Source organism: Fundulus heteroclitus, chromosome 15 (assembly GCF_011125445.2).
Source record: "Fundulus heteroclitus isolate FHET01 chromosome 15, MU-UCD_Fhet_4.1, whole genome shotgun sequence".
NCBI classification, from domain to species: domain Eukaryota; kingdom Metazoa; phylum Chordata; class Actinopteri; order Cyprinodontiformes; family Fundulidae; genus Fundulus; species Fundulus heteroclitus.
The window spans coordinates 10,342,465-10,365,974 of NC_046375.1; the positions used below are offsets into that span (position 1 = coordinate 10,342,465).

General features: G+C 40.8%; 1 protein-coding gene across 1 annotated transcript in view; it reads left to right on the forward strand.

The window, feature by feature from the left end:
- Nucleotides 1-23,102, forward strand: part of foxo3b (forkhead box O3b) — a 50,583-nt gene extending 27,481 nt beyond the window's left edge. Inside the window, exons 3-4 of the mRNA XM_012867316.3 lie at nucleotides 15,444-16,906; nucleotides 19,344-23,102. Coding sequence (XP_012722770.2) covers nucleotides 15,444-16,892 — 1,449 coding nt within the window. The 3' untranslated portion in view covers nucleotides 16,893-16,906; nucleotides 19,344-23,102. The remainder of the gene's footprint in view (nucleotides 1-15,443; nucleotides 16,907-19,343) is intronic.
- Nucleotides 23,103-23,510: the final 408 nt, after the last annotated feature.

The following is a 23,510-nucleotide window of genomic DNA, read 5'->3' on the forward strand; positions in this document are numbered from 1 at the left end:
TGACCGACATGGTAGCGGATGTGAGAATTTCCAGTCTGATTTTTGAGCCGCACTAAGTATGTTAGTGTGTGTATTGTCATGTTTGGAGCGTGGAGTTTAAGCTGTGAGGGCCTCAGAGAGCCAGGACAAAGAGGTGGGAGAAGGGCCCCTAGTGAACCCGTTGAACCCTCTCTGCTTCGGGGTAACTGGGTGCAAAGATGCCAATATTTGGATCCCGCAGTAACCCCCCATAGGAGTGGGATGTTTAAGTTCATGTCCCTCAAAATGAATAATGAGACTTATAACAATATAATAATATACAGTATGCTCGGACTCTGCTAATGAAATTCCTCCAGAGGCACCATGGGAATGAAGTTCACATCAAAGAGCGCGGTGGTTGGATAAACCCAGGCATAGTAAAAACAACAATACTGTCCAGAGTATGAAGACAAATTATGAGTTTAAATCACTACAGGAAAGGAAAATCTTACTCGGAAGTGGTAATGATTTGTTGGGTGTGCGTTCCTCATGGCAAAGAAAGAATAGTACAAGAACCAGGGAAAGAATTAGCGGGTCCTTTTGCAAAAAAGCATTTTTTTTAAGGTTTTCATACTAGTCAGAATTTTAACAGTCTGCCATTAACTTTTTGCTTTTAAACGAGATAACATGCAGAGAAGTCTAGATTTGATCCTAAACATTAAAAAAGATTTAAAAGTTGTGCAGATTTAAAGAAAATGGGTCAAAATAGGGAGAAGAACCTTCACAAAAAAAGTCTGGTATGTGCCGCTCCGCCGACTTTGCAGTAGCTGTGGGTTACAGTCTCTGTTTAGAGTTCATGTCCTGTTTCAGCAAACCACAAACACAGATAACAGCAGGGGTTTAGTTTCAGTCGCTTCAGCTGATTTAATACTTTTTATTTGTATTGTTTAATACATCCTGCAACTTAACACTTACAAATAAACTTAACTGCTATTAAAAAAGAAAGAATCAGAACTCAAACTTTGAGCGTTTCCATCATCGATAGAAACATGCACGCTTAAACGCACTTCACAAAGGACGAGTTGGATATGCAGATTTGAGCTGATGGGGCAGCATCGCGTTTGGCATCATCATCTCCTTCAGCAGTGATTAATGAGCTTAAGAAAAGCGCGCTTCACCCACAGAAATAGACCTGGGTAAGCCTCGTGTTTGCCTGTCACGTACGCACACGTCCAAAGCCGTACAATGCACACACAGTGCGCATCCAGCTATAGTGTTTGACACACACACACACACACACACACACACACACAAACTTAAACAGTCCAGCAAAGTGGGTCAGCGGGTCACAGAACAAAAGCTGGGCTCCAGTCACCAGGACTTCAAAGGATCCTTTGACTTTGGTTTTGAAGGAACCGAGGCAATCGCAAGAGAAGAGGAGGGAGGGCTGTGAGAGGAGGGGGAATCATAGTTTACAGCTGTGTGAGTCGAAACAAGAGAAAATTATTTTTTTCTTATCTCGATCATTTCAGATGTTTTTTTTTTGTGTTTGCATGGTTTTTATGATCACCCCCTTAATTGCAGCTTGCATTTGCAGAAATGCCCGCATTCAGGTCAAAATTAGAGAAGAACATCATAGAGCTGAGGCAAGCTGCTGCTTTCCTTCCTTTGGTCTTGAAACAGGAAGTCACGTGTCTCCTCATGAGGGTTCAGCCTGTAGGGGTTTAAGAGAAGTTCACTGTTGCTTGGGGGCAGCGGGCGGGGGGGAGAGCCTTACATGTGTGTTAGCAGAGGTTAGAATCTCCTCTTTGTGCTAAAACACACATGGAACGCTTACTCAAAACAAAGGATACTGTGCACGAGCAAATGCATGTCAAAGACCTTCGGTTTGTTTATCCTTCCCTCTCTCCAGCTGCTCAGCTGTTGTGCAGGCAGATAGTCGACCGGCCTGCAAGTGCTGACATCAGCAAAGGACGAGGCACAGGAGCAGAGAGAAACTCATGCACTCAGACAGAAATGTTTTTTTTTTTTTTTTTCTAGTGCTGGGATGATGGCTACATTAGGTTGACTAAGACGGCTAACATAACATACGCCACTTATAAGTCCCTTCATAATCGGTCTCAGTGGAAATTACTCACTTTATTTCAACTTTGTTCCCACGTTACCCAAACATTAAAGGAAAGTAGACAGGGGTCAAGCTCTCAAGCCGATGATGATACTGATGCGTTCTGAGGTCACCAAAGGAATATTTTCTGTCATCCTAACCACTTTGGTTCCTTTCCATTGCTCCTCAGTCCTCAGTTTGGGCAAATAACTATCTTATCTAGCTTCATACCATGACTATACTCAGAGCGGAAATGAATATTCATGCTAAATAAATTTTTTGGTACACACAGGAAACACAATTAGTGGCAGCATCAAGCTATGGGTATGCCTTTCATCATTGGTGGGGAGATCGAAAGGCGCTAAATACAGGACGGCCCTTGTAGAAAACCTCTTAAAAGCTGCAAAAGATTTAAGACTGAAGTAGAGGTTCACCTTTCAGCAGAACAGCTCTAAACATACAGCCAGAGCTACAATAGAAAGGTTTAGGCAAGGCAAATGTATTTGTATATCACATTTCAATATAAAGACAATGCAAAGTGTTTAGATCAAAGCGTATTTGTAATGCATTTGCCCAGTCAAGGCCCAGGCCTTAATGTCTTTGAGAGTTTTGTGGGAAGACATCTGCTTATAATTTTGCAAATAAGAAAAACCAAAAATTTGTGACACAATGTAAAAAAAAATGAAAGGCCTTAATATTTTTGCAAGGCCATGCACCTTTATTAGCTTTCAGAGCAACAGCCTGATAGTTCTTAGGAATCTTAATCTCAATAAGCCACACCATGAATTGTCTTTTTTATAGTTCAAAGCCTGACAGTGTAACCTGTAAAACCGGTACAGTGGTGGATCATAATCTGGTGTGCGCACTGTATCTGTTTTTAGCATCAGGAGCGTCAAGAGCCCCCCGAATAGCAAGTGGTGCCCCAACATTAACTTTCACCAGATGTGAAGTCCACTGTTGCACCAGAACTTGACACGCGTGTGAGCAAAAATTGGCACGCGACCAGATCCGAGCGACTGGACTTTTGTTTGCTAACTCTTTTAGTTGGGCAACATGTTTATGTGTAATGCTATTATCACCATACGCTGTCTCCACGAGAGATCTTAGCTCACCTTCAGCAGCGAATCGAAGGTTTTAGAGGTTATTAAACTGCAGGCATCAACAGATAGGAAGCCACCCGAGCTAAGTCCCGAGGGCATGACTGCTGTCCAGCCCTGAGGTTTTATGAGCAGAGTGTGTTTTGGAAACATTGGTTCAAAGACGCAGCAGATGTCAGTGTCAAAAGCACACACTCACACAACTGTAAGGAGGACTGGAGACTTGGAAAATCAAAACCCTGTTGAAAAAAAGCTCCTGAGATTTTGATCCTGAAATGAATCCAGTCCACGTCCTCCACATGGTCGGTGCTCATTCACCAAAAAGGCTTCATTACAACATTCACTCGTCGCTTTGGGACGGCACAGGACATCCCTGCTGGGTTTTATCAGTCCCAGTTCCAGGACACCGTGTCCTCAGGCTATGGAGCAAGTGAGCCTGCCAAGAACATACACAGACACACAAAAAAAAACACACACGCACACACGCACACAAGCATGCAAGCAACAGAAACCACTCAGCAAAGACAAAAGGCGGTTTCTTCAGCAAGAGACGAAAGCCGATTGGCAAAGGAGTCAGAAAGGAGCACTCTGCAAGAATCCGCTCATTTTTTGTGAATTTAAAGAGTTTGAGCCGCACCACGCCCAACCACTGTCCATTCAGATAAACGTGCACATGGGATAGGCAGGGTCACCTGGCACAGAGTATTTATTTTTCAAAGACGCTTCACTCCACGGTGTAATTTTCATAAATATGGGAGAGGTGGTTTAATTTTACAGTCTCATTCTTAAGGAGTCAGTTTAATCAATGGTTAAAATGTAAACAAAGATTTGGATAGTCACATGTTTTCAATACACCATCAGTTTGGAAGGAGAAACCAGGTCTTGCTAAAGTATTCACCCACCTTGGCATTTTTCATAAGACAGGAAAGACTTCACGAGACAAAACAAATTTTTGTCCCGATCTTCATTTGCTCAGAAGGACGTCAGGACTGCTCCGACCTAAAATTGGGGATATTCAACATGTTGGATTGCCTTGGCCCGATATCCTAGCATTTGCGGTGTTCTCCAAGGATAAATGTGCATGCTGCATGATGAATGTGTCATGGGGCCAGTCAGAAAGTGAGGGGAGGGACACACAGATAAAAATGCACAACTCACCGCCAAATCATAGTATAGCAAGTAGAGCCTTTGCTCCTGTTTCAACTCTCTTAATCAATGCCTTTTTCTTTTTGTAATGTTTCTCTCTGTTAAAATTGGTCCACAAACTCCAAAGTCTTGACCTCAGAATGTTCGTTTGTGTTATAGCTGCGATTTTTTTTATCATCATGTGGGGTCTCTCTGGTTTTGAAAATAAGCCAACAATTTTAAACTCTTGCCATGAGAATCAGCCATTAGTGTTTATCTGCAGGGAAGAACTACAGGGCTGTTACACATTAGGCCTCCACACCTTTAAAAAGTAAACTACTGTTTGTTTTTTATCATTTTAATAGAAAAATAGCTGAACCTTGCTCGAGGAACCAAGAATAAAAGTTGTTGGGATGTTGTGAATCCTACGTCCTGAAGTTGTGGCAAATGTCTGGGTAAAATCCTGAAACAGTACTGATCATAGGGAAAATTACCACCATCTGTTAGCCTGTACAAAACCTGGTTACCATGGAGATTGAACACAAGCCAGAGAAGATGCAGTGCTGACCAAGGTGTCACAACTTGAGCTATTCCCCCTGATGCTTGGGCAACAAAATATGTGAAGGGGCTCTCCCACACAAGTATTTTTGGTGTCTTATGTCTGACAGAAGATACACTTACTTAATTTTTCTGTAGCTTAAGCATAGTAACCATACTTCAATTTGGACTCTCTGTGGTGACATTTTTATTTTATTTTTTATTTGATTTGACAACCAACAATTTCAAACTAATTTTACAAATTCTACTCATAGTCCACTATAAGGAAGCCTAGTTATACAACTCCAATAAATAATGTCTAAACTGGCAGATGGTTAATTTAGAGTTAATTTTGACTGACTCTTTTGTATGTCATCAGAACCAGGTAGCTCAAATGAAAATCAGATCCGCATTAAGTTTAAAAAAAAAGGTGTAGGAGAAGGTTTTCAACACACAATTTTACAATTCAGTTCAATAATATGCAAGATAAGGTTCTATTTGTATTACCCTTTATCCCTGACTCATAGAAATACTTTATTGCAATGACTATTTTACTTATATGCCAAGGTTTAAGAACATAGGTATGAACTGGTTTGTTTAGTACTGAGGGACAAAGCAGCAATGCGAAAGTTGGATTGAGGTATCTGTTGGCAAAGGGGGGAAATGACCCACTAAGTAGAAGAAATGGTGGAGCCTTGGAGACAAGTGGCCAAAAATCAGGACCACTTACCATGAAAATATTCTACTATTGTGAATTTGAGCTTATGCTCAGGTAACAAATGAGGCCCTTAAATTAAACTGCATGTGGGGGGAAAAAAGCTAAGACGTTAAAAGTCACAAAAAAGACAACGAGTAGAGGGAAAAAAGACTTCTTGGAATATCAGGACTAGCAGGATGCCTGCCTACATGATTAATTACACCTCTGCATGACAGAAACAGCATGGAGGAGTGACTGGAGGAGGGGAGATGAGGGGACGCCAGAATCATTCATGATTATCTGTTAGCAACTGTTGCTATTCCTGTTCCTCAGTTTGCTGCAGGTGACATTCAATGCATTTGGGAAATGAGCCTGAAATGTAGCTGGAGACCATCAGATATGTAGACGGAAATTAAGCTGTAATGCAGGAGAGTTTATTGATTGAGTTTATTGGCATTCAGCCATCGGCAACTACGTTTGGTAAAAACCTTTACATTTCGTCATTTTTTTTTTTGCAAGAGGTATCTAACCATCGGTCGTAAAAGATGCGCTTCACTTTTTTGGGTTGAACGACATAACCTGTGCAAAGCTAACAGACTTATTTGTTTTAATGCGTCTCTCGGCTAACATGGAGGAAATTACTGCTTTCGTAATCGTCAGAAAATCAAACTGAAAAGACGGCTTTGTGCTGACTCATGACATGCAAATCTGTTGGCTGCGGTAGAGTTCTTAATAATGATGCATAACAGCAGTAATGATGGTAGTTTTTCAGGGAACTGACAGGCACTTCTATCAAATTATGTAATGAAAAATGTTATGCGACCCAATCTCGGATAAATGGAAGACAGTAGCTGGATGAAATGATAAATAATGTCCCTGTAATGATGCTCCTTTGTAGAGTGAGTGAGTTAGGACTTTAATTTCCCACATAAGGAAAAATCTAGCATCAACAGTTTTACTATTATTATTTTGAGTATTCTTCATTGACTTGTAGATATAGTATTGTGCAAAAGTATTCACCCTCTTACAGATCAGTTGCTTTCAAACGCTTCATATCATCAATCCAATTTTCTGGCTCAAAAATACACTAAGTAAATTTAAGAAAAGCTATTTTCAAATTACTATTACTTTTTTTTAATAAAATCCAACTTGGGTTTGTATGAAAAAGTAACGGCCTTTACTTCCATTTGCGAATAGAATAGTTGCACACAATGTTTTCCTAAAAGGTTTGGCTATAACCAATATATTGTTTGGCAAATGGGAGACAACTCTTTGTGTTTTGTGCTTGTTTTTTGTTGTTGTTGTTCAGCAGTGGTTTTGGCTTTAGAACCCATGTATGCAATTTCTGCCTAGTCTCATTACAACATGAAAACCTTGAGTGAGGCAAGTTTGACCTCAGGTGCTGTAGTTATTGTTCTGGTTTTTTTTTTTGGTTGTTTTTTTTTACCTCCTGGATGAGTCGCCAGTGTGCTCTAGAGTAACTTCAGGAATAACTCACCACCACCTCATGTTTCTCCACCTGTGGATAATAGTTCAAACTGTAGTTTTAGGAGTTCCAAAACCTTAGAAATTGCTTTGTAGCCCTTTCCAGATTGACAGATGTCGATGTCTCTATTTTTAATCTCGTTTTGAATTTCTTTAAATCAGGGCATGATGTTGCTTTTTTGACATTGCGTCGCCTGCTTCATGTTCTCCTTTATTCTACATACCTGTTAGTAATCCGGGCTGACGTGTGTTGGATAAAATGTAACTCGGCTTTTAAAGATTTGGAATTTATTGCATTTAATTCTGATTTAACAAGGGGAGCAAATATCTTTTGCTATAGCAGCAGGTTGGCTTGAATAGCAATTGCCCCATTAGTAAATAAGATTTGAAAGCTTTTTATGTGTTTACTCGGGTCCTTATTATCTGATATCAAGATTTGCTTGATGATCTGAAACCTACCAGTGACAAAAATATTTAAAAAATATAAAAGAAGGAATCTGTAAAAGGACGCAGCCATGGTTATGCAATTACAAGTTTGAAAATAAAACTCAAGCCCACCTTTGCACTTGATGTTTATTTACTCTGTGTACATGCTCCCGCTCTGACTAAAACACACTGACCCAGTCAGCGATACGAGGGTAACATGACAAGCAGGTATTTTTTTTTTTTTTCTGTCATCTGCAATGATTGGCTGTTAGATGTGGGATTGGTGGCCAACTCCCCCCACATTGGGGCAGCCTATTGGAGAAAATATAGGAGCGTACAAGGCGTTCTTTGAGCATGTGGCCTTACACAACAGAGTCCACAGAAACCGCAGGACGGGCAGAGAGAAGAGAGAGATAGGTGGAGGAGGCAGTGGATTTGTACAGATTTATAAGGCCCAGTACTGTTGACGGTTTCTGGGCTTCCTTTAAGATCTGAATATGTTTACAGAAATTAAGCTGCAGGAATATGAGCAGATGAAGGTGTAACCGAATCCCCTATGGCAACTTTTAGATCCCCATTCAGCCCATGCACGTAAACACAAGCTAGAGGGAGAGCAAGAGAGAGAGAGCAAGAGAGAGAGAGAGAGACACCAATCTGCTGGCTGGGAAAAGGCGCTCATGATTGAAGAGAATGGAATGTTCTGTCTGCAGTCCAGAGCTCCAAGCAGCTGGAACCTGGACCCAGTGTCGGTTTGTGTGACTTTCTGAGTGTGTGTGTGTGTGTGTGTGTGTGCAGGGTCATAGTATAAATAACCTTACCCTCTCTGCAGTGTTAGCACAGGCTAGCCATGCAGTTTATTTATAAACCCGGCTCATACGTGTCAAAGACCTGCGTGTTGTCTACACCTCTGCCGCTGGCCATGATTATGCTAACAGCCGACCGCGGATGCTAAGGGATTTAACTTGTTAATTTTTAGTCTACACATTTTTGTATTTTTTTTTTTTTTTCACATACTGGACAATTTCTCGTTATTTCGGACTGTACCTGAGATGATGTGGCCACACAACAGCTCCCTGAGACCGCCGACAGTTTTTGTTCAGTTTTTGTTCTTGAAATCCAAGCTCACAACCGGGAATGACGGCGGAGAAATTAAGCGTGTTGTTGTTGTATTCCCAAAAAGCAGTGGGATATGGTCATTGCTGTGGCACTAACAAATTTGAGCAAGGTATTTCTCTGCATTTTGCGCATTTAAACGCTCAAGGAGCATGCTCATCAATAGGTATTGCAGGGTACTATATGTGCCGCTGGTTTAAGAAGATACAAGACTCGGGGCCGATGAATAGTTTATGCCTTCAATTTAAACTATATGGTTTTCTTATTAGATATTGAATCTCACTAATTTCAGATTTTTCAAGACTTTCCGAGTCAGAATCCTTACTTTATGGGAGATTTTTGATGTTTTAGATTGTTTGTTGATTGTCTCCCTCCATTTGCTGAACCTTTGATATTTCTAAGAAACCGTATTTTTTTTTTTATCGCAGTCATTTGTCTCTCCCCCGTGTTAAATTTTAACTCAAATTATATTAAATGCCCCCTTGACCCCAGCAGCAGCAGCAGTCGCTGTTGACATTAGACTCAGATTAGTGCTGGTTTACATAATGGCTGAAAAAAGTGGGGTTATGTTTGGCCAAGGATCAAGCACAGACACATGCACAGTGTGCCTGTGTGTGGTTATGTACACCACAGGGCTCAGACCACAGGGTATGTCCTTTTCACAGCAGCGGGGGGAAAAAAGAGCTAAAAGAGGTTTGGCTGATATGTAAAAGATTGGTTCTGCAAGATTAAAGCACTTTATAACCTTTTTCACCTGGTCCTGTCTTAGGCTTTATAACACCGATTGATATTCCAAGAAAGAGCTGTTAGTGTTCTTGTGATATTATTCAGTGAATACAGGTATTTTTTCATCTGTTCCCTTCAGGTAGAGGTTGATGAGCATTTTGCACAGAGGACAAGGAACCTGCTGAAGTGCAACTGACCCAGTTCATATATTTGAGTTCAGATATGTGCTGTAGTTGGGTGATGAAATACACATGCAACACCATGAATACCCGCCCTTTTTCTGTACTGCCTGGCTACATCAGCCAATTTCACTCCACCAATCAGCACTGCTTGAGCTGGGATGGATACAACCAATTAGAAAGAGCACTTACAATCATCTGGACCAATCAGGGGACGCTGCCTGAGAATTACCTTTAGGAGGTTCATTACGCTCACGGCTCAAGCTTTCCTTAGACATGGGTTTAATTCTCCTTGAAGTCTTACAGTCGTTTTTGAAACGTTTTATTGAAGACCTTTCCGAAGAAAGATTTACATGATAGGAGATGTGAGCTCACTACGCATTCTAATAAAAATCAGAGAACACAGAAAAAGCGAGGGAAAGGGATTCCTTGCGTGGTTGCTGACAGTGATTAATTGTTCCCACATGCTGCTGACTGACAAAAACTCCTCTGTTCTCCTGAGCTTAGCCTGCAGCTGGTGGACACACATACAGTCATACACGGCTATCTCACAAAACAAGTTCAGCTCTTTCAGGAAACTTTGAACTCCCAGGTTTTGAAGAAGCAAAAGAGAAGCAAGTGTGTGTCTGTATGTGTGTGTGTTTATATATATATATATATATATATATATATATATATATATATATATAAACACACACATACAGACATAAACATACAGATATACAGATATAAAAAATATATAATATTTTATATATATATATATATATATATATATATATATATATATATATATATATATATATATATATATATATATATATATATATATATATATATGAACAGGCAATGAACAAGGGTTTAAACAATTTTTTGCGTTCAGGAGAGTCACGGATAACAGATAATGAGGTATTAAGGTGCTTATTGAACAATGATTTGAGATTTCATTTACAGCAATGTGCATTTATATATTCTGAGGTGATAGTGTGCAAATAGGCAACAACATTAAGATGATTGTAAAGCATGACGGCCTAGTAACAGTAGGGTGATTTTAAAGGGTTGGACTGCAGTCTCCCATCAGGGGGCGATTGCCCTCACAGCTCTTGGGAAGAAGCTGTTTCTAAATGTATTAGTTTTGGCTTTGATGCTTCTGAAGTGTTTACCTGATGGGAGAAGGGCGAACAGCGCGTTGTCTGGGTGGGATCAGTGGAGAGGTGTCCGGACCTTCTTAGGCCTCGTTCTGCATAAATTGAGTCTAGATCCTACAGACGGCATCCCACAATCCCCTGCGCTGTTCTCACCACCCATGCTAGATCTTCTTCATCAGGTGGAAGGTGTTTGCAGTCCAAGAGAGGTTGGAGGGGATGTAAATGTCCAGGAACCTAAACTTATTTAAAATAAAACAAACTTTTAAAACAATAAATAATAATAATGATATTTTTTTCATATGTTTTCTAGGCAACTAATTGATAAAACACCAAAGTTCTAAAAAAAAAAGAAAAATTAGCACTTTGCAGTAAAAATATGCATTGGAGATATTTTATTCTAGTACATACTGTATAAATCATTATTTAATCATTGCTATTTGGCCTTTCCTAAACCCGTTCCAGTAGGTTTCCACTGTAAGCCGTGTTTGTGTGTTATTTAGCTCCTGTGGTTGCTTAGTGGAAGCTATGAATCAGCTGCTGCCTCAGTGTGCTGTTTTTATTAATGGGCTTTGGGAATACCCAAGAGGAGCTAGAGTAGTAAAAAAAATACTGTACCCTGCTCACACTATAATGTACCAAGAGCACACTAAACCCAACTCTGTGTGTGCATTGTAGAAAAGTTATCTAAATAAACATGATTGTTAATTGAAAGACAAGGAAATAAGAAAGAATGTCATGTTGTGAATCTTTAAGTAGTGTATCAGGGGTAATGAGCATAAGGTTTGTGTTATATGTGGGACAACGTACTGCTATTTTGCATCGTTTCGTCTTGCAATCATCCTTTTCTCACCTCCTCTTTCCCAATCGGTCACTCTTGCTCTAAGTTTTCACCAGATCCCCTGTTCTATACCGTCGCCGTTCACGCTGGTATAAAACTCCTGTTTCTTTTTATCGCCACTCCATCGCATGCTGTTAGACATTTCAAAGAAACCCCCGACGTCAAAAGGAGAAACATAAGACCGGTGTCTTTGTTGGGGAGAAACAGTAATGAGGATGAAGGGCATGTAGAATGAAGCGAGCCCCAAGAACTGATGAACCGTCAGAAGTTTGCAGGTGAAAGCTTGCAAAGCAAAAATCACACCCTGTTTGTCCATATGCAAAGTATATCCCATCTGTTTACATCTTCCTTGTTGCTGGAAACATTTAGTCACAGTTTGTGTCTGTGCGTGTGTGCTTGTGTTTTAAAAAGTTTGGTAATGAAGCAGCTTGGCATCGCTCCTCTAGAGATGCTTTCAGAGGACAAACACTAGTCCCCCAGGTATTTCGCATTGGCTTACCTCATCGCACAAAATAGACACCCACACACGTGGGAAATGAGCATTCAGGCACACAGAGCCATTCATGATTTCATGCACAAGTTTAAGGATTTGACAATAATGAGCAGTGTTTGCAAAGATGAATGAGATGCATTGGAGTTACAAAACATTGGCGACAGCTACTCTAAAAAGAGTCAGAAGTTCAGTTTCCTTTTGCCTGCGTAGCATTCATGTAACCCAATCCCAAACCCTCTACACTCTGAATGAACCGCTTTTGACCGGAAAACAGTCCAGACCAAATCGTTCATAAACTCTTGCCTAGAAAGTTGGGATCGCTTCATGGAAAACAACATTGCTACTCCCACAAACGCTTGAAAACAGCTCAGGCTTGTCCTGGTTTGAGCCCAGAAATCAGATTGTGTGTTCAGGAATAGAAATATACATAAGGAGCAAACTGACATGAAGAAAAAAAAAAAACTGGCTTGCATGTTGTGGATGGTGGTTGGGTTGTTTATATGGGAGGATGCAGCATAGCCCCAGAATCCCTCAGGGCCCATAAGAGCTATGTGTTTGTGAAACAACAGAAAGCGAGGGAGAGGGACGGGAAAGAAAATGCGATCGGGTTCAAGAGAAGGAATTCAAAGAGGCCTGGAGTTGATTGTGATATTTAAGAAAAGCGATTAAAGACACATCTACAAACATTTATGAAACACTTAGTTGAAATTGTGAGTTCCTGGCTGTGCAGTCACATGCTTTGTTTCATAATTGTCCAGTCTTATACGTATTGGGTTCTTCTCAGAAACCAGATGGTTGCAAGTGTTTGTGTGGGAGTTTGCATGTGAGGGAAGGGCTGCTCAGATGGACCTGCGCTCGGGTGTAATAGATCAGATCAAATGTAGCTGGAATTTTAAGCCTTAAAAAAAAACTACCTAAAAGGAGCTTGTGTTAATATGACGCTTAATTTGCTCTGAACCTAAAACTACTTCTTCTGCTAATGTAAATAGTATAAATGGTTCTTACACGGTCTGGAAAGGCCAGGACTCTTATTAAAGTATGGGTAGGCCTAGATAAACATAACAGAGTATTGTATTTCTGTACTTTATCCCCCATCCCATCCATCCATTCATGATCCATTATCCATCCATGCATCTATTTGTTCATTGGTCTGTTATCCATCAGTCAGTCAATTCATCCATTCATCTGTCTGGCAACATCCATTCATTGAGCCATTTATTCGTCACGCAAAATCTATTCATTCCTCAGTTTTTCATCCATCCATCCATCCATCCGTCCGTCATTCCTAACAGTCTTTGGTTTTTGCAGGTTTTGTACATAAAAGCTGAAAATATCTGGTATTTGGACCTGGGAAACGTCTAGGAAGCCCTGTGCACAAATGGGAACACTGAGATAAAAGACAATTTTTGACGATTAATTTTCCTGTTTAAATGCAGCTGATGCATATTAGCCTATTGATAAGTCTCCACAACCAAGCCAATCATTAAACACAAGCAACATTGCACAATTGACTAAAATAATAGAGAGACAAAAAAGACACGATGTGTGGCAAGTAATATGTTTACAGTTTTTAATTATTTTTTAATAGCTTGTTTAATGCGCTACCTTGAGCTGACAAGCGCTCAACGCATCAACTGATGGAAATTTTATTAGATATGTTGAAGAAGTGCTAAAAGTAACACCGACAGGAAAGCTAAAGACGGTTCTCAAACTGCTGCAGGAAAAAAATACGGCCAATTGCAACAGTATCAATGCAGAGTAAGAACAAATGTCTTGCTGAACACTGCGTGTGTAATCGTCGTCAACAGTAGAAGCATTTTATGTTTCCATACATCTGCACCTCATGAATGAAACTGTTGATCATTAACAACGTCTGTCACGTGCACCGCATCCTTCACAATGAGGCTTCTGGGCTCCCACAAGAAAATCATAGTTTATCAGCGCACATCAGCCGAAACTCAAACCCAAACACCCATGATCCTACAAACAGAAGCTCTTTGTGTGTGTCATTTATAATCCAAGACACTCAATTATAGTCTCTCTTTTCTGTTACATCAACAGCACAATGCTCCGGCGGGAACAATGCTGCCAGCAGCGCGGTGCATCGCTCCACACGAGCGCGAGCTTGCCTATATTTGACGGGCAACCGAAACAATAAGCTTTTTGGGTTTGCTTGTGCGTCTAGTCATGCCGAGGAGCTGATTGCATTCATGAGGGGGACGTTTATGGATCTGTGTCGTTAAACGTAGAGTGAGCTATTAATTAAAAGTTATATGGACAAAGACTGAAGAAAACGAATCAATACTTTTAAGGGGGATGTAACCCTATATCCAGGTCACAAGATGAGACGAGATTTCATCAATATTTTTCTGAACACGAGATAATGGTTTGACAAATTAACTATTTGTGGGATTAAGAATCTACTAAGAACACTACAGTATACAGGTTTGACTAGTCTATATAATGTGGCATATATACCTATATATATATATATATATATATATATATATATATATATATATATATATATTTATATATATATATATATATATATATATATTCTAAGGTGGCTCTAATACCCAAATAAAGCATTGAAATGACTCCCTTGTTGTGTTTTCACAAACAGAATGAATGTTTTATAACCTCAAACTTTAAAGACCATCAAATGATGGTGAAATGATACAGTATTAATTTTAGATTTTGTCCCAAATATCTTCAAATGCGGTCTAAACCAGGGGTCTTCAACCCTGGCCCTCGGGACCCACCGTCCTGCAGGTTTTAGACGTGTCTCTTCTCGACCACACCTGAATCACTTGATTGCATGACCTGCTCAGCAGCCATCGAGGGTTGCAGAGGCCTGGTAATAACCCATTTATTTAGATCAGCTGTGTGGAGGCGGGGAAAAAAACAAAAAAAAAATATGCAGAGTCCTGAAGACCAGGGTTGAAGGTTAAACGATTTAAAAAGTTGTTAAATAGTCCAGACACATGTGTAGCGTTGTTAGCTGCTAGCTCGTGGCGGGATTATCGTTGTGCTTACAAGTTGTTTCTATCTTGCCTGAAAGTCTGTCACTGTTTCCTTTCTATGCCTGCTATCGAAAAGGTTGCCAGAGATGATTTAAGCATCGGAGACTTCTTCTCCGATGTTTTAGTAACTAAGTTGTTTTTTTTGAGCAGCCGTACAAGGAGTCTTTGTTAGTTAGTCGACTCTTTCGACAACGTGGCAAAAATCCAATAACTAGTTCCATTTAAACCTCAAAATAAGAGTCTCAAATACAGGTGCAGGGTGTCAAACTTAAAACACTCTCCTTCAATCTTAGGCTCATCATAGCTTATGTTTGTTTCAACAGATGAAGTCACTTGCTGGCTGCAGCTGAACAGCCATTTGCAAAGCAGACTTCATCTCTAAATATCTTGCCGTTTCAGTGTCACGAGATCTCGTGCCAATCTGAATGATTATAGTCATATTAAAAAGTTGCCACTTTACTTAATAAAGTCTTTTTCTTTGTTTTTCGTTCCAGAACTCCATCCGGCACAACCTCTCCCTCCACAGTCGTTTCATCCGTGTCCAGAATGAGGGAACGGGAAAGAGTTCGTGGTGGATGATCAACCCAGAGGGAGGAAAGGGAGGCAAGGCTCCACGGCGCCGGGCCGTCTCCATGGACAACAGCAACAAGTACACTAAGTCTGCCCGTGGCCGTGCCGCTGCTAAGAAGAAGGCTGCCCTGCAGGCTGCGGCTGCTGCGGCGGGGGAGGCCGGTGGAGACAGTCCGTCGGGTCCTTCCAAGTGGCCGGGAAGCCCAACGTCACGCAGCAGCGAAGAGCTGGATGCCTGGACAGACTTCCGCTCCCGAACCAACTCTAACGCCAGCACGGTCAGCGAACACCTCTCACCGATCTTGGCAAATGCTGAGCTGGACGAGATGCCCGACGATGAGCCTTCTGTCTCGCAAATGATCTACTCCAGTCCCGGCGGGGCCTTGTCTCCTGGAAGCACCGTGACCAATGGGAAGCCAACGCCTGCTGAGCTGCCCCGTCTGGCAGATCTGGCGAATACAATGAACCTAAATGATGGACTCACACAAGATCTGATGGATGATCTGCTGGACAACATCAAGCTGGTACCAACCACCTGCAGCCAGACCATACCAAATGGTTCCTCAGGCTTTGGTTTTGTGTCCAAACCCAACGGGATAGGGTCACCGTCCTCCACTTCGTCTCCATCCTCCAACAACTCCACTAACGGAGGTGGTAATAGTTACAGTAACTCCATCTTTAGCCCGTTCACACCAGGCTCCTCCCTGCGTCCGTCCCCCATGCAGACCATCCAGGAGAATAAGCAAACGTCGTTTTCCACCACTGGCATGTCTCGCTTTGGTAGCCCAACACTACAAGACCTTCTCAACGCTGACAGCCCCAATCATAGTGATGTCATGATGACCCAGTCCGACCCATTGATGTCGCAGGCCAGTGCTGCTGCCATCATTTCTCAGAACTCCCGTCGAAACGTTATGGTTCGTAATGATCCTGTTATGACGTTTGGGACCACTGGTGGACTTCAGGGAAGCCACAGGGAGATGCTGCAAACCAACAACCACAACCAGAGCACCCTGAGGTCTTTGAACGGAGACCTGAACCTCGCCAACGAGGCAAACACTTTGGCTAACGTCAAACAACAGCTCCTGCTGTCACCAATTGGCGGCAACGGAAGCTCCTCCATGCAGATCGACACCTCGATCTTTCTGAACGGCACAGTTAGCAGCAGCGGAGGCTGTCAGGACCGCTTCCCAACAGACCTGGACCTGGACATGTTCAACGGTGGCAGCCTGGAGTGTGACATGGAGTCCATCATTAGGAATGACCTGATGGATGCAGATGGTCTGGATTTTAATTTTGAGTCACTGGTCAACATGAATGGAGTCAGCAACTTCACAACCAAGCAGCCGTCCCAGAGCTGGGTGCCTGGCTGAGACGGGAAGAGCAGGTGAGTGTGTCTGAGATTTGTGCGGAAATGAACCGGGTAGCTTCTGAGCACAGCTGAACATACAGCGATGTTTGAGTAGACAGTGACCTCTCCCCGCTTGTGTTATTTATTTCTGGCATAAGTGCACCTTTTTTTTATTATTATTATTATCGTTGTAACACTGATAGTGAAGACATATGATTTAATGTATCACTGTGCAAAATGCAACCTCAAATCAAGAAACCGTCACGTGAAAATACGTTTTAGGCTTGTAAGAAAGGTATTGCTGAAGCATAAACTCACCCTTAAAGCTTTCTGTTATCTAAAAGACGTAAATCCATCTGGAGTGAACTGCCCTTGATAACTATTTTTAATTAAAAAAAAAAAGAAAAAGAAAACTTTTAAAAAATAAGCTAGCGTTTCACTGAGGAAAGTAACTATTGTCTATCTAATTCTCAGAGGGCATTTGCATGTGAAAAGAATGGACACACATTTCTAACTGTGCAGTAATTTGGTGCTGCGTCTGTGTTGTTTCGACAGCTTGCTCTTTTTTTCTGTGGAGAGCCAAGCTTTAGCACACAGGAATGATAGCTGTCGCAGTTTTCGAGCTTTAACACCAGGACAATCTTCATCATCAACTGTGGTTCGCCACAAGCGTTTCTTTGATAAAGGCGCTTAGCAAACAGGTGTTTCATGAAGTTTGAGGTAGGGTTTGCAGCTGGTTCATGTGTTTCGTGACCCAAACGCAAAATGCATCACTTTTAAAAGTCTGTTTTTGCACTTGGCACCCCCAACCCAAGATTAAAGGGATAGTTCAGAGTTTTTGAAGTGGATTCTTGTAAAGTGGTTATCAGTCATGAGACTTTTTTTTTAATGGGGGGAGTCACACTCACAGCCAGAGGGAGGGGTTCAAGTAGTCAGAAATGTATTTATTTAAAGTAAAACATGTCCACGCTAGTTTATGAGGACATTATTTTCTAAATCCTTAAACCAGTGTCACATCCATGATCCAGGTTTTTGATCAGGGTCCGTAAACGATTGGGTATTTCTCCCTGACTCTAATACCCATCTGTTGCTATCTTCAAGTTAAGATATATGTTTAGAAACATAAGGCTGTCCTCCAGAAACAGCTCTTGGAACAAGTATCTGCTGCTGACAAGAAAACAGATATTGCACTTCTTGGAATATTACAGATCAGTTAAATGAGACACAATCACTGTGCTCGACCATGTAATACTGATTAAATATGATGTGTTATTCTGCTGCACTTTAAAGCCACTGAGATTTTAGGTTTATACTACATTGATTTTCTCTATTCTTTAATGAATCTGACCATATTAGGGCCAAGTAGTCCAGCACATTCATAGTAATGTACTCAGCTAAAAGGTTATGGACTGTGTAAAACACTGTAGTTTGAATGTGATTAGATGGAAAATGGTGTAAAAATAAGCAATATTGTTCACTTGAACCACCATAGACTTTGATTTCCTATTATTAACGTGTTTTGATCGACAGAACTTCGGAGAAAAAAAAAAAAAAAACGTCGACTTGTGTCTATTTAACCATCTAATGCAAACTGAATGGCTCTATTACCAGGCCTTTGCAAAGATGAATGACATCCTGAGCAGGGAATTCAGCCATTTGATTCAGGTGCAGTTGGAGAAGGGTTGCATCTAAAAGCTTTAATGCAATCTTTCCAGAGAGAAGCTATATCTCGCAGAGTATAGAGGCAAAAATAAAGGAATGAATGACCGTCATTGTAAATCGTTAGCCCTTTCAAATCAACCAGCGACGGATATGGACATCCGAAGTATAAGCTAGTTTTAAATACATTTGCTTGCACAATAAAATTCGGTAACACTTTATTTGATGGGGTGTACATAAGACTGACATTACACTGTCATAAACATGACATAACACCTGTTATGAACATAAATGACTCATTATGAATGTTTAGGACTGTTGTCATTAATTGTCATTTGGTAAATTATGACACTATTAAAGCAAAGTTGACATTGTTTAACATGTTTTTGTTATGACAAGCCCTTAATTTAACCTAATCCCAAATCAAGCCCTAAATTTAACCTAATCCCAAATTAAGACCTAAACTTAACCTTGTCTCTGTTAATGTCAAGTTGTCATAACAAAGACATTTTAAACAATGTCAACTTTGCTTTAATAGTGTCATAATTTACCCAATGACAATTAATAACAACAGTCCTAAACATTCATAAAGAGACATTTATGTTCATAACAGGTGTTATGTCATGTTTATGACAGTGTAATGTCAGTCTTATGTACACCCCTTCAAATAAAGTGTAACCTAAAATTCCCATGAAAGATTCAATATATGCTGATTTGTATTCTGATGTTTGGCTGATAGGTCTTTAACCCGACATGTTTGACTTTATGCAACAGTGCTGACCATGTAATGATTTTGTTTACTTTATCTCTGCAGGTCTGACTTATGTGGTGCAAGAGGAGATCAGACAGAACCTCCCTTTTTTGCCAAACCAGCCATCAGCACAATGTAAAATACAAACCCTGTGTTTACAGAAGTAGACTTCCTCTCACGAGCTTTACCTTCGCTCCCACACTGGTGAACCATGAACGACCTGACAGACTTTAAAGATGCTGTGTGACAGCCCCACAAAGCCTCCTGTGAAAGAAGAGACAAACTTTGTAAAAAATAAAAAAATAAAAAATAAAAAAAAAGAAGAAAAACCCCAACCACATCAAGCTTACTAACAAGTTAGAGTTATGCAATTTTCCGTCGGCGTCCAGTCAGGACGAACAGTGCTTGTCAGATATATCTTCAGGTGGAATTCGAAGACTTAAGGTTTGGTGAAGACATTAGACGTCATGGTGCAGTTGTTCCCACTGAAGACAACGTAAAAAGAAACAAAATCAAGACAGGATGTGGGATGTTATACGTGCAAATCCATCTGTTCTTAGTCGTCTTATCTGTTCGCTGTTTTTTTTTTTGTTTTTTTTTTGGCGTTTCTCTGTCCTATCAAACTAAGTTTCTGGATCGGTCATGTCTGTATAAAAATAAACATATAGAAATACAATTCCCGTATTGGTGAAATGAAGAGAAACGGAGGGTCTTACTGAGTGGTTGTGCATACAGACCCTTCTACAGACAAACTGACACTTAGCAAAAAAAAAAAAAACCTCAGAAACCTTAGAAGTTGAAATTCCTAAAGTTTATATCATGCACTTACTGTTTTTGCTTGAATTGAAATAACTGAACATACTAATCAGCTAAAAGCGGCATCCTATGGTCCATCCTTGTGTACACCAAAGTGTGCATAAAAGAGGAGGAGAACAGATCTAACATGTCTTTTTGTTGTTGCGATAGCTTCTGGGGAGCTCTGTTGAGCTTGTTTATTGCAGCCCATGATGTAGCTAATATGAACACCTGTATCCTAGCGTTGTGAACATTTCCACGCCACTACAGGTGCTATATGAACAGTGTTGAATCCTCTCCTGAGAGCAAGCTGCGTCTGTGGTTTTTTTTGTTTTTTGTTTTTTTTTTACCTGCTTTTTGTTTGGTTCCCGCTTTACCTTCGACCGGCAGGATCCCAGAGCTGCGGCGACATGTAGCGCAGCCAGATCAAAAGAGACAGCAAGGTTTTTTTGTTTTTTTTTTCTTAGCCTCATTCCTCTAGAAGCCACTTGGTTCTTGAGTAAAAAAAAAAAAAAAAACAATAATAAGCTATTTCTGTATTTTGCCAAATTCACTTGAAACAAATAGTAGGGTATGCTGGCAGCCAAATCGCATGCGTTCACACACGCACATGTATACACACACACACACACACACACACACACACGCATCCTTTACATACAGAAAAATCTATAAGCAGGGATCTGTGTTAAAGCTCTTCTCATCAAACAGATTGCAGGGCTTGTTATGCATACACACAATCACTCAGGGGGGAAAGGGAGGCTTTCCAGTCACATTCTAAAGGTATTACATTTAAAAATTTCTTGATAGTAAAACCTAATACTTTGTGCTTGTGAACTTGTAACCTGTGAACCTTTTGGGTCGTTGAGATGAAGCGTAGAAGGGAGGATAAATGTCAGGATTATTAAGTCACGCATGTCTTGTTATTTTATTCCTTTTTGTTGCAGTTGTTCTCCTCATGTTGAAATTAGACACACACACACACACACACCTCCTCATGGACACGCCTGGTGCTCCTGCAGGGGACTTCTCGTATCTCCCGACTTACGTGTCGATGCGTCTGTGCGTTTATTTACCGTGTCAGTCTCAGTTTGGATTTTTACTCGCGAGGACGTGTAATATCTTGTGGTGCATACAGCACTGTCGGACTGTATGCATGTCCATCTTTATGCATCATGAACTGTGTGACAAATGCATATATTACTCGCTATTTTGTCCTTATATACTCATTTTAGTACTTGATCCTTGGGTTTTTGTGATACCTCTGTAGTTGAAGAAACATGGAACAACGTTACGCGCCGGACAAGTGGGAACACTGTTACCAGCGATTTTAACTGTTGAACCTTTATTTTTTATTTTATTTTTTCCTTTCTTTAAATGGTCGGAAGCACCATTGTTGTAGCATCTGGAAACCATGATACCCCTTTCCTCTTTTGGGGTAGTGACATGAAGTGTATTCCTTGCTTTGTATAATAGTGTACAGATTTGTGTCTATCACTTTGAAGCAGATGAGTCGGTGTGCATGGTTGGCAAGAATAGCGGCTGTGCAATCTGAGGTTTTTAATGCATGATTCAACTCGACCCTTCCAGATGTTCCGTCCCTTTAAGAATTATAATCCTGAGAGGAATTGCGTGCTGTTTAGCACCCAAACGCACGCTCTGTGGCTCATTTTTCAATTAGAAATCAAGACTTGCATTGGAACTCTTGCACTATCATTTACATTTAACAGGTTTATGTTCAAACTTGCTCTCTAAAGTGTACACTCCCCTGTTAGACTGGCAGGTTTTGATGATGGAGAAAAAAAAAATAACACCAGGATAAATAATTTCAATCCAACTATACAGTAAACAAATCTGTTACAGCAAAAAGAAAAAAAAAAAGGTACTATAATCCGGTTGCATTAACTAATACTTTGTTGAAACGACCACATTTTGATTCGACAGCACTTGACGCCCTCGATGTTGCGCAGGTCTCCTGTCCAAAGCCCTCTTCTGGTGACCCCGCAGATGTCCGGTCAGATGTGGTGCAGACCTCGGTCATTTCTAAAAAATTCACCAACAAATTGGCCGAATGCCAGGAAAATCCTTTTTAGGACAGCTGAACTTTATTTCAGTGATGAATTTGTCTGTTTTTGTACTGTACAGGAAATGTGGGACATTGCGTTTAGAAAAACGTATGATTTCTTTTTTTAAAGTCCAGTTTATTTACATTGCAAACACCTGATAGCGTTAGAGCGCTCTTGAGAGCTGCTGTAAATGCATATTCTCACACGCGCACATGTATGTCCAGGACGAGCCTCCTTGGATATTTCTCGTTTGACGTCCTGCCTGGTGCTCTCATTAAGCAGCTATTAAGAGCTTTAATGTACTTAAAGCTGGAATGTCCCAACACCTCATTCTGTCCGACGTTTCCACAACACCACCATCCGTCTTTGCAGGGAGAATCTAGATTAACCTGCTAATCATTCAAAAGTCATCTGCACAGATTAACGCTGACAAGGTGAATCTCGGGAACGTCCTAATCCGTCTTGTGTAAAGGTGGGTTATTGATCCCAGATTAACTGCATCTTAATCCAGAATAGGTGTTCCTGACATGTTTTTACAGTTAGTGTAAAGAGCTTTAGCTCTGTACTAAGTTACAACAGAGCTTCCCAATCAACGCAACCACTCAATGGTCTGCTTCATTCAAGCACAGCGCTCCGTTTGCATAAACATGTCACATCATGGGCTGGAGTAAAGCTAATATTACAAAATAATACCACTAGATACCTTAAAGACCTCTGGGACATCACCATTTTTTTTAATCAGACATCACCATTTTTTAATCATTCTCATCTTATTAAAAAACCTGGGACAGCTTTGTCTTTCCATACACACCTCTGAACCTTGCCCTTTATTAATCTTGCTTCTTCTCAGCTCAATGTTAGTGGGTATTTTACCTGTGTATTCTCTTTTTTTTTTTCGAATTGTAATCTACTTTGTATAAGAAATGGTGCGCATGTAAATAAAGCTCAGTGAGGCTCCGCATGTGTGTGCTTGTCCTGACTTATTTTTGTGAATTAACAGCGTTTCACTTTTCATGCGCTCAGCGTGGGCATTAAATGTCGTATTAATTGACTTTGGAGTTTCCTATTACTGACGTGAAATGTTCTTGTTCCAATCAAGGTACGATTGGTGTATAGCTTCAATGACTTTGATACTCCTAGAGGAGCCTTTAGGATCAGCGTACGTCTCTGAGGAAGGAGGAAGAGGAGGGTACCAGTCCAGCCCAGCTAGGACTTTGTATCAGTATGACAGCAGATAAAAGAAAATTGGTTATGGGTTACCTACCACATCTAAGTGCAGGATCTTAAATATGCAAGGGGAAATCTCTCAGGAGTTTGCACAGAAAAGTCTCTTCTCTGCCGTGATTGCCGGCACACAAACATGCAACGC